This window comes from Marmota marmota, unplaced genomic scaffold, assembly GCF_001458135.2.
Source record: "Marmota marmota marmota unplaced genomic scaffold, marMar, whole genome shotgun sequence".
In the NCBI taxonomy this organism is placed as follows: Eukaryota; Metazoa; Chordata; class Mammalia; order Rodentia; family Sciuridae; genus Marmota; species Marmota marmota.
Window position 1 is genome coordinate 33,540,130 of NW_026000082.1, and position 12,015 is coordinate 33,552,144.

The 12,015-nt window shown below is 47.7% G+C and overlaps 1 protein-coding gene across 6 annotated transcripts in view; it reads right to left on the reverse strand.

Moving 5' to 3' along the window:
- Nucleotides 1-739: 739 nt before the first annotated feature.
- Rcc1 (regulator of chromosome condensation 1) overlaps nt 740-12,015 on the reverse strand; it is a 17,443-nt gene continuing 6,167 nt past the window's right edge. Inside the window, exons 1-11 of one of the 6 annotated variants that reach the window (XM_048815994.1) lie at nt 11,447-11,990; nt 9,070-9,151; nt 8,210-8,317; nt 7,167-7,354; nt 6,807-6,986; nt 5,642-5,738; nt 5,405-5,527; nt 3,755-3,910; nt 3,416-3,535; nt 2,957-3,109; nt 740-1,844 (exon numbers count right to left, since the gene is read on the reverse strand). In XM_048815994.1, coding sequence (XP_048671951.1) covers nt 1,669-1,844; nt 2,957-3,109; nt 3,416-3,535; nt 3,755-3,910; nt 5,405-5,527; nt 5,642-5,738; nt 6,807-6,986; nt 7,167-7,354; nt 8,210-8,317; nt 9,070-9,142 — 1,374 coding nt within the window. In that variant the 5' untranslated portion in view covers nt 9,143-9,151; nt 11,447-11,990 and the 3' untranslated portion in view covers nt 740-1,668. Of the gene's footprint in view, nt 1,845-2,956; nt 3,110-3,415; nt 3,536-3,754; nt 3,911-5,404; nt 5,528-5,641; nt 5,739-6,806; nt 6,987-7,166; nt 7,355-8,209; nt 8,318-9,069; nt 9,152-11,446; nt 11,991-12,015 lie in introns of those variants that run through there. The other 5 variants (XM_015485401.1, XM_048815993.1, XM_048815995.1 and 2 more) reach the window with 5 other exon arrangements.

Here is a 12,015-nt window from a genome sequence, read left to right on the forward strand (position 1 = left end):
GGAGAGTGGGAAAAATGTGTATTATTGACCTGTTAGGCTCATATAATATACAGAAAATGTTGGGGGTAAAAGAATAAACATATTTAAGGCAAAATATTCTAAAACAAAGTTCTAAATTGACTGCTATTACTGAATTAATCTCAAGTTAACATGAGATGTGGCTTACTTATGACAAAATAAATAACACTAGTCAAAAAGTAAGAAAAAAGGCTGGAGATGTGGCTCAAGCGGTAGCGCGCTCGCCTGGCATGCGTGTGGCCCGGGTTCGATCCTCAGCATCACATGCAAACAAAGATGTTGTGTCCGCCGAAAACTAAAAAATAAATATTAAAAAAAAAATTCTCTCTAAAAAAAATAGTCTCTCTCCATCCATTATATAACTTCATTTAATTAAAAAAAAGAAAAAAGAAAAAGAAAAAAAAAGACTTGGGATTAGAGAATTCAAAGATTTATCCCATTTCTCAGTTCTGCAGCATCATAAAAAACAAAAACCAAACCAAACAAAAAACCCTCCAGTGATTCCTGAAACAAACACCCAAACAACTCTTTTCTTCTTTTTGATAGATTCTAATTGCCCCGGGCAAGCACACGGGAAACCTTGGGAGATCTTGACATCCTTTAAGCTGTAACCTTGACACCAAGTTCACAGGCCTGGGCTTATTTTGCCCTTCCCAACAGTACCTGGCACATGGCAGGTAGTCCCTTAAAAGAATAGGGTGTGTATTGAAAACAAGTGACCTGTTTTATAAAACTTTAAATTTATTCAAAGTGTTACAAGATTTCAACTCTCCCCTCCAAAATATTTTATAATTAAAAAAAAAAAATCAAAAACTATTTTCACAGCCACTGTACAAGTTGCTGCTTCCTTTTCTGAGGACCAGCCTTTGCCCTTCCAACTCCTTCCCCTCTCTTCCTCCCAATATTGCTGTTCATAAAACCTTTCATCTACCCCATGCTTTGCCCAGCCCTGCCCAGCCCAGCCCAGCTTTCATGTCCTTGGTTGCAGGTGCGGCCCAACAAATGGGGGAATCCACAGGCAATGCCTGAGAGATAAGAGTATGCTTTGTGCTTCTGGGAGAATAGCTTTTGGCTTTTTCTTCATCAAGTGGCTCATTCGGACACCTGTTTAGAGCCAAATATTTGGCTTGGGGTTGCGCACAGGTCCTGTAGCCTTGTCTTTCCTCCAAATTCCCCCAGACATGGCTCCATGACAACTGGGTATGATGAATGTACCATCTGTTTGCCTGGGGACTGTTAGAAACACAAGACCAGAATGGGGCTTGATAAAGCCCAACTTCTCAAAGTGCAGGTACCACACCTCCAGAGGAAGAAGTTTTGTTTTTTTTTTTTTTTGTAGGCAAAGTCAGGGCCAGCCAGGACCACAGGAGGGTAGGGAAGTAGAAGGAAAGGTCTGACTACATAGTCTGGGATGAGCAATGTTCCTTCTGACAGACCCTCCCATCTCCCTCCCCTTTCATCCTGCAGGTCCCAGGATGATTCCAGAAAAGAGGAGGAAAGAGAGAAAAGGATTCTGCTCTGCTGATGGAAAAATGGCAGGAGACGACAGTGCTCAGGGCTGGGGAGAGGCCTGCTGGAATCTGTAGTTGTCTCTGCTTCCCTGTTCTATAAGGGAGGGCAGGGGAAGGAGCCAGGCCCTCAGAGGCTTCATCAGCTCTGCTCCTTGTCCTTGACTAATAGGACTGTATGCTGGCCTCCGCCGGACACAGACAACACCACGCGGTTCTCCAGCTGTTTGCCAGTCATCTCCACAGGGCTCCAGGCGTCCTCATCCTGCCCTGTACCCAGCTGATAGTTGGTGCCCATACCCCAGGCAAAAACACGACCTGTAGGGGGAAAGAAATGGAGCCAGCTGTCTCCAGGATTTCTGGCTACACCTTTCCACACTGCAAAACCTGGGACATGAGGGTGAATTCTGGCCTTGGCCAACAGCAGCCAGATAAGGTCCAGTCTCTGGGAGTTCAGGGAAGTTGGGAGAAGTCAAGGAGATAATGTAAAGACTTCTCCCTGCTCCCAGGTCCTAAATGACTGGCTCCTTCCTAAATCCCTGCATCCACCCTCCATTCTCAGGACTAATTGTCATTGAGACTGTTATGGAAATTACCCAGCTGGGAATGCCTTCCTGTACTTTCCTTGAAGAATAAAACCTTTGGGGTACAGTGCAAGCCCTCACTTCCTCAGAGGTCTTCCCAGTCTCAGATCAAGCATTTCTGCTGACTTCGTTTTTCTTTTTTGGGGTATTGGGGATTGAACCCAGGGGCCCTTTACCACAGAGCCACATCCCCAGCCCTTTTTATTTTTTGAGACAAGACCCTGGCTAAATTGCTTAGGGCTACACTAATTTGCTGAGGCTGGCCTCTAACTTGTGATCCTCCTGCCTCAGCCTTTTGGGATTACAGGCGTGCACCACCACACCCGGCTTGCCAGCCAGCCTTCTAGCAGCTCTCCATTACTGTGCCCCCTCACCCCTTTAGGCTTTGGCAGTCACTTGTTGACATCCTCCTCTCCTATGCTGGCCAGGACCCTGACTACTCAGCCTGTTTTCCCCTAAGATTCTTAAGTATAACTCCCTGGGAAGCTGGGACTCTGGGTCTCAATGATATCTCCTCTTTGTTTTTCTCCTCTGCAGAACTAATCACTTCTAGCCAGCAGGTAATGTGGCATGCACATGTGCCTGAAGTTCTTGCACTCAGGAGGCTGAGGTGGGGGATCATTTGGGCCCAGGAGTTTCAGACTACCATGGGCAACACAGTGAGACCCAGTCTCAAATAATCTGTTTACTCATTTATATTTATCAAATCAGAGAGTTTCTGAGGGTCAGGAGCAAAGACCAATTTCTACATCTCAATTCCAGCATGATGGTAGACAGCCTGCTAGAGAGTATAAGAATCACAACCCACAGGCCCCAACCAGACAAGGTGTGGGGAGCCCCACTCACCATCCTTGGTCACGGCATACCCCACAGAGGCCCCACAGGCCACTGAGACGACGGTGGGCAGCCTGGGGATGAGGGTGGGTATGCTCTTCTCCTCAGCACCCTCCCCAAGGCCAAGCCGCCCATACTCAGCCCGGCCCAGGCTGTATGCTTTTCCTGTGAGAAGAGGGAGAGAGATAAGCAGTAGCAGAGGACATCCTCTGGGCAAAACAGGCAGCAGGCCAGGTGAGTCCTCATGTCCCCACTCTCAGCATGGTCAGAAGGAAGTATGTAGTGTCCCCATTTTGGGTGAGTCCTAGGAGAATCTCCAAATAGGCCTCCAATGAACTTGTATTTGGAAGCACCAGGACTCTGGAGGACAAGGGTGACCTTTATGGACCCATGTCTGGCCCAAACTGTAGAACAGGCCCTGGTCTGGCTAGGCCTAGTTTGTCTCTAACATAGAGGACTTGGAGGTCCTACCTTCTGAATCCAGACAGACTGTATGGTGCTGGCCACCAGAGAAGCACACCCAGGATTTGGTGGAATTCTTGAAGCATGTCAAGTTCTGGGGTATGAAGCAAGATTCTGTGCCTGGTGTTCCTGCCATCAGGGGTAAAGGTGTTTCAGGAGATGTTTTATCAATCCCATCCCATAGCAAGGCCACCCTCACCAGGATATGAATATTCTCACTTTACAGACATAACTGTGGCTCTGGGGAATTAAGGAACTCTACAAAGGGTGCACAGTGAATAAGTGACAGAGCCAGGACTGGAACCAGGTCATTGGGCCACCCCTATGCTATGCTGCATTCAGACTCACCAAGTTGATGGTAGTTGGAAAGACCAAAGCCATATATGTGGCCGTCTTGGGAGATGGCAAAAGTGAAATAGGCACCACAGAAGGCATCCTGGAACCGCACATGGCCCCGGGCTCCCCTAGATTTCAGCATCACACACTTGGGGACCAAGAGTCGTTCTGTAGGTAAAGCAGTCAGGGTCAGTGACAGAAGCACATGGCCTTTTTCTTCTCTGATCCTGGGCCTGTTTCTCTTATGTTTTGAAAACCGTTGGGAGGAGGCTAAGCAGGAACTCTAAACCTTATTTTACAGAAGAGGATACTAAAGCCAGTGTAAGTGCTATGCTCAGATTCCCACAGTATTAGAGGTAATGTTTATGTGGAACTTACGATGTGCCAGATATTTTTCTAATTAACTTATCTATCTTCACACAACACAATGAAGTAAGGTTAAAGACAGGTTTAGAAATAAGGAAACTATACGGCGCAGGTCCCATAGCTAGTAGATGACAGAACAGGATTCAAACTCATGGTAGCTGGGCATGGCGGCACTCACCTGTAATCTCAGCAACTCAGGAGGCTGAGGTAAGAGGCCTGCAAGTTCAAGACCAACCTCAGCAACTTACCAAGACCCTAAGCAACTTAGTGAGACCCTGTCTCAAAAATTTTATAAAAAGGGCTCGAGATGTAGCTTAGTGGTAAAGTACAAACTACCCTGGGTTCAATCCCTAGCACCAAAAACAAAAAAATTCCCCCATACCCAGGGTAGCCATCAGTCTCCAAAGTTTGAACCCCACCCACCCTTTTTGGTCAACATTGGGGAATGAACCCAGGGCCTTGCACATGATAAGCAGATATGCAGGTGCTCTACCTACCACCAAACTATATACCCAACCCCATTTTTTAAAAAATATTTTTTAGTTGTAGATGGACACAATATCTTATTTGTTTATTTTTATGTGGTGCTGGGGATTGAACCCAGGGCCTCACGCGTGCGAGGCAAACACTCTTCCACTGAGCTACAACCCCAGCCCCTGGCCCCATTTTTTTTAGTTGTAAATGGATCTTTCATTTTATTTATTTATTTATATGCGGTGCTGAAGATTGAACCCAGGGCCTCACACATGCCAGGCAAGTGCTCTACCATTGAGCCACAACTCCAGCCCTCAGCCCCATTTTTTAAAAAAATATTTTCTCTATTTTTAAATGGTGCTGAAGATGGAACCCAGGGCCTTGCACATGCTAGGCAAGTGCTCTACCACTGAGCCACAACGCCAGCCCCCCCTCAGCCCTATTTTTTAAAAAAAACTTTGAAATAGGGTCTTGCCAAATTGCCAAGACTGGCTTTGAACTTGTGATCTTCCTGCCTCAGCCTCCAAAGTAGTTAGAAATATAGGTGTGTGCCACCACACCTCACTCAAGTTTGAGTTTTTATTATTTATTTATTTTCGGGGCGGGGGGGTGTGCACTGGAGATTGAACCCAGGGTCTATGTGTATGCAAGGCAAGTACTCTACCAACTGAGCTATATCCCCAACCCAGTTTTTAAAGTGTGAGATCTTAACACTTCAAGTCTATTTGATGCAAGTCTGAAGCTCAAGATTCCCTCCTGCTTTTAGTCACCACAGGGGTTGGTTTGCCAAGTTACCCCACTAGATGTACTGAAACTACTTACCGAGGCCCTGCCGACCACCACGGTTGGAAAATAACTCAGGTACTCGGCCTAGCTGGCCCTGCTCCCCGCAGCCCAAGGTGTAGAGGTCACCATCAGTTGTCAGCATCACCAAGTGGTCATTTCCTGAAGATGAGAGGAAGACGGAGGATGCATGGCTTATCTGTTAGGACCAAGGCTGATCCAGCCCCAGAAGTAGGTCCTCTAGCTCCTGCCTACAGTGAGTACTCCTAGACCCACCTGAGGCTACCTTTACCACTGGTATGTCCAGCTGCACTTGCAAAGGCACCATGCTCTTCTTCATGGGCTCCAACAACCCAATCACGCCATTATTGTCCTAGAAGGGAAGAAGACAGCACTTATCAGCTAGTCCTGCCTGCCCTGTAGCAGCCACATTCAGGCTTTTAGGAGGCCACAGAGCTATCTGGTGAAGTGTAGTAAGTAGTAGCAGAAGGGATAAAGAGGCAGACAGGAGCCAGGTCACATCCTGAAATATTTATGAATGAAATCATACATGATCTGGGATTTGCATTATAATAACAAAGGAATAGGTGAGTAGAAATAAATATGTCTGGCTAAAAAGTTGATAACTGTTGAAACTTGGTGTCAAGTAGCTGGGTGTTCAATATATAATTCTAATTACTCTTAAGAAATCCTCTATAAAAATTTTAAAATAACCTCGATGAGGAAACACTCATCGGATTCCTTATTTTTTCATGAGATTTCAAAATAAATACCAAGGTACCAATCTTAATGCTGAAACTGTTTTTTAAACTACACTTCCTTGCCTTGGAAACACTGTGATATGACAATTCCTGCCTCATTCCCCCAAAGCCTCTGGAAAGTAGGGAAGAGGGCTGGGAAGGGAAGAGAGAGGTAGGGGATGACAAGAGCAGTTTCCTATACCAGCTTCAACCCAAAGGCATCTTTGACCCACCCCTTTCTCAGGACATGCACTTCATAACATCAGATTCAAGGAAAGAGCTAGAACTGTGGACAGGCCCAGAAGAAGCCAGAGATTTGGATCTGGGCCCCAGCCCTGCCTTTTTCAACCCAAGTACAATGGTGGAAAGGAGGTTGGATAACTTTTTTGGTACCAGAGACTGAACCCAGGGGTGCTTAGTCACTGAGCAATATAGCCAGCCCTTTTATTTTTTGAGACAGGGTCTTGCTAAGTTGTTTAGGGACTCACTAAATTGCTGAGGCTGGCTCTGAACTTTTAATCTTCCTATCTCAGCCTTCTGAGCCTCTGGGATTATAGGCATGCACCACCACACCTAGCCAGTCTTTTTTGTTTGTTTGTTTGTTGCTGGGGATCAAACCCAGGACCTCATGCTTGCTAGATAAGCTCTCTTCCACTGAGTTATACCCTCACTTCCATGCAGTCTTCTAGACCCAGTCTTACCCGGAATGAACCCCACAGGAAAACACGGCCATCTTCGGTGAGAGCTGCTGTGTGGCTATCTCCTGCTGACACTTGTATCACTTTCTCTTGCAGGTCCACTTTCCCCGGGACCATGTCTGAGCCCTCCACAGATGTGTCCCTTCCCAGGGCACCTTCATCATTGCAGCCGAAGGAGTAGACCTATGCCCAGGAAGCCCCCATTAGTGCAAGATCTGGTCTCAATCCACTCTCATTTAGGCCATTCCTTGCTTGGCTAGCCAGCTCCATCTCCACAGTGAAATGTATATGGCTTAAAGCACGTGTCCCAACCCTAGCCCATCCCCCGCCCAACCCCAGGCACTGCCCAACCCCCCAGCCTACCTGGCCACTTTTGCTCAGACACACGGTGTGCATGCCCCCAGCCTCAACCTGCACAACATCCTCTGGAATGGGCACCAGGGCAGGCTTCTTCCTCTCCATAACATTCTCACCTAGGCCCAGCTGGCCCACGTCGCCCTGGCCCAGTGTCAGCACCAAGCCTGGTTCTGTGTTGTGGGACCTGTGTGAGACTGAGGGGTGGAGAAGATAGCCCCTGAGTGGGCAGGATGATAGGAGAGAGGGAGGTCATTTCATGGACTCTGGCATCAGGAATCAATCTTGAACCTGGGTTTAAGCCCCTGCTCTGTAATAAGTCATTAGTATGACATTCTTGAGACTAAGTTTCCTCATCATCTCAGAGAGTTTCTGTGAAGATTAAAAGCTGAGCACATTATTAATGTGACAGTAAGGAAATAGAAACAAGGAGACCCCATTCTGTGAAATGAATCTTGGTGAGGAGGGGAAGAGGACCATGACCACACAAGATAGTTTTCCTGATTAGCCTAGGTTGTCTGTCAGAAGTCACAGTGCTAATAGCTGGGGCTCAGATAATGTCCACCCTTTACTGACTGCTTACTCTACCTTTGACTTGCTCTGCAGATTTTCCATATTTAGGATCCTGTGTTATAGAAAAGGGAAGAGAGCAACCTAGAGGTTCAACAATCTTCCCAGGGTCATAAGGCAATTTAGCAGTCTGCACTAAAACCAAGGGAGACTACATGGATTGGAGCAGACACCAGCCTCTACCCTAACCCTCCTCCATCCCCAGGCTGTGATTTTCAACTTCTGGATATATTTTCAGAGGAAAACTGACCACTCTAACCCTATGGGGCAGCACACTGGCAGTTGAAGAGGAAGAGGCAGGCCACAGAACCATCTGCAGTGAGGTTTGTGCCCACCAGTGGGCGGCACAAGGCCCTCTGCTAGCCAATGGAGGCCTCGGCAGCCCCAGACAGCCAATAGCGTCCAGCCTCTCCTCCAGGTGCGTGGCCATGGCCCCCAGGGCCCCGGGGGCTGCGCAGAGAGTGCACTGAGCAGGGAGCCACCTGGGTGGGTTTTCTGGTCAGGAGGGCTCAGCCTGTAGGCACCTTTGCAGGAGCAGGCGCTGGGACCACGGCGGGAGGCAGTGGCCCTCACTGCTTGGTTACGAGAGTCTGCAAAAGACAGACACTGTCTGAGTGTGGGTTCACATACCCTCTTCCCAGACAGGGGGTGGCTTTCTCCTGTTCCTGCCCCACTTTAGGATCTCAGAAAAAAGAAAACCAGGGATTCCTCCCTCAAATGCTGCCAGGACATTGTCTCATTTAATCATTTAATCCTCACAACAACAGCCCAGAGAGATCAGTGCTGTTCTCATCTCCATTTTATGAAGTGGGTAACCCAAGCTCAGTCAAGTTTTAACTTGCCTATGGTTACATATCTAGAAAGTGGCAGGACTTGAACCTACTATGGAAATCAGTGGTCCTAATCAAAATACATCATTGCCTGGAGCAAAATTCTAAGATTGACTGATTGATTGTGTGTGTATGTGTGTACTGAGGATTAACCCAAGGGCACTTTACCACTGAGCTATATCCCCAGTCCTTTTTATTTTTTGAGACAGGATCTTGCTAACTTGCTGAGGGTATAATAAATTGCTTTAGGTTGGCCTTAAACTTGCAATCCTCCTGCCTCAACATCCCAAATCACTGGAATCACAGGCGTGCACCACCACATTGGGCTGTCAGCCCAGTTTTTAATTCCTTGAGGATGAGATTCAATGAGCTATAGGAGACCCTCCAGCTGGGTGTGGGGTCCCTGGACATCCAAGCCTCTCATCTTTCAGGGAGGAAGGAACCCAGTCCCAGGTTCCCTGGGTTCTAAGAGGCCACCCACAAGCAGAAAGAAGAGGCCACAGCCAACTTACCCTTTACTTTCTTGCTTTTGGGGATGGCATCTTCTGGGGCTGACCTTCTCTTAGCTATGCGCTTGGGTGGCATCTTCCTATCCTGAAAAACCCAGCCAAATACTACCTGTTAGACATGGCAAACATTTTCCTGTGCTAATTATGCATTATTTATCAAAACCCCTAAGCAGCTGGAGATGTAGCTTAGTAGTAGAGCACTTCCCTAGCAGGCACAAGGCCCTGCATTCCATCCCCAGTGCCGAAGAACAAGAAGGAAAAAAAAAAGGTGGGGATATAGCTTAGTGGTAGAGTCCCCTTGGTTTCAACGCCCAGTACCCCTTCCCCCACACAAAATGAAAGGGTCAACTCAAGGCAGACCATGATACAGGAAGGAGGCTAACACAGCCTGGCCAGGCCTTCTAGACTCAGGGTCTTGCTTGCTAGACTCAGGAACTGAAGAATCTCTTTGTGTGAATGTCCCCAAGAGCGAAAGGAGGAGGGCTTTCATGTAAACCAACATTTGCTGAGTTGCAATTATGCCAGGCACAGAGCTGGCACACTTCACACCAGGAATTCCTCCCCAGACCCCCAATGAGCTTGGCTAAATAGAAGGTACAGAGAGTAGAAGTCAATTGAGAAAGAGGAGGTTGAGAGCAGAGAGAAGACAATGAGGCAGCTGGAGCTTCTTTCTAGGTGGGCTGGTGACAGATCCAGACAATGGGTACAGCTCCCTGCTGTGGTAGAAAGCACACAGGCTTTAGTTTCACAGACCTGAGTTGCCTATGAGCCCCAGAGGCAGGGTTGCGGGGGAGTGGGCCCCTTCTAAAAGGTGAAGCCCTGTGCCTGTTACCTACCAGCATATCCTCAATTGTGCAAATCAGTTCTTTCTACAGATTACCTCCCTTACACTGTTCTGGGTATCTAACCCAGGCCCCTAAGCAAGTTAAGCATGAGTTCTTCTACTGAACTACACGGACAGCCCCTGAGTGTTTTCTTTTTCTGCTTCTTTTTTTCAATCTGGGGACTGAACCCAGGGGTACTATACTATTGAGCTATATCCCCCACTCCTTGTTTTATCTGATCTAAGTTGCTTAGGATCTTGCTATATTACTGATATTGGCCTCAAACTTTCAATCCTTCTGCCTCAGCCTCCTGAGTCACTGGGATTACAGTGTGTGCTACCGCACCCAGCTCTGCAAGTTTTCTTAACCTGAGTCTAGACTGGGAACAAGGATTTGTCTTTTGTCATAATGTTCACATTCCCACTTTCTATGCTCTACCTTCCATCTTCAAGTTTACAGTTAAGGAGAAGAGTGAAACACAGTCACAAATAGTTAAGTCAGATACAGAGTCAGTGTATACTAATGGGTACCTATAATGCTCCAACCTTTTCTAGAGTGCCCTGAGGTAAGAGTTATTACTCCACTATTATAGATAAAGGAGATGAGGCTCAGGGAAAGGTGCCCTAGACCACACAGAGGTAGGATGGAAATCCAGGTCTTCTGACCATTCCCCACCCAGGCCAGAGCCTCCCCCACCTTAATTTCCTCACTTGTTGATTTAAGTGGGTAGGCACACCAGTATAGACCGTCTAGCAGGATCCTGGTGTTCCTGCTACAATTCCCACCACATCCTGGTTTCAGCAATGGAAAACCAAGCACTCTGGGACCATAGCAGCTGTCTCCTCCCTCCTCCACACCAGGAAGCAGAACTTGCCTGCCAGACTCAGGGGCTGAAGAATCTCTTTGTGTGAAAGGTCCCCAGGAGGAAAGGGAGGAGGGCTCCCATGTCAAAAAACATTTGCTGAGTTGTTCTTATGCCAGGCACAGAGCTGGCATATTTCACACCAAGTTTTCCTCTCTGTGGTCCTCTTAGTATACAGAGCTGTGCTTGGGCCTCCCTGATCCTTTTTCCCTGGGGAAAGGGACCACAGCTTTCACCAGATGTTAGTGCCATTGTTTTATGGAAAATTTAGGACACTAGAAATCCTCATCACATACAACTTACACATTTTAGATATAAGAAACTAAGGTTCAGGGGGATTGGGTGGGTAGCCCAATGGCAACAGATTCCTGTTCTTGTGTTGTCTATAACTGAAACTTAATGATTAACTCTTAATTCATCTTTCCAAGCTCCACTCTCATGCCCTTCTTTGAGGAAACATTCCCTGCCTCCTCTACCACAAGCAGTGTTCCTTGGTCCTGTATTCTAAGTAGTCCCACCAAGACTCTGCTGTACCAAAGCTGCTTCAGTCCTCAAATCACCTGTGGTCTTGATCACAACACTCACCCATACATTATGTCTTTGTATGTGCTGTGTACCCTGCCTGGATTCCCTGACCACACCACCTCACTTGGCCTCCACAGTTCAATTAAAACTCAGTCAAGAGTCACCTCACCTGGAAAGCTATCCCTGCCCCTCCTGAGCAGGGCTGGTGGGTCTCTCTTTGGGGTCCTGTAACACTCCATATGTTCCACTAAAGCTAGGGCACACAAGTCACACGTGGTTGAAGTTCAATTAATTTTTCTGATGAATGACTTGCCAGCAGCAGTGCTCTGGGCGCCAGGGGCATACTTTTGTGATCACACAGGACCATAACTGTGGACAATCACAAAGTCTCTCCCAGGGATGTAAAGGTCACATGGGCCTTTTCACCACTGTTGTCCAGCACTTCAAGAGAGGCATAGAATGGATGGCCAGCAAATAATTTGTTCACAGACTTAACTGATGCGGAGTTCTGGGCACACCTCTCTAACGCGCCAACAGTTGAGGAGGTGCCTGTTGACGTTGAGGTTCCTGTCCTTGCAGCGGAGCCTCACCACCCCAACCTCGGGCTTCTAAAGCAGACCCTTCCGGGGCCGAGTTCCCCCTGTAGTGCAAACCGCATTCTCCAAACGAACGCAGGACAAAATCACTCTCCCTGTAGCGGAGACGCAGCCCCAGCCCGACGGCCGCCCAGCCACGAGG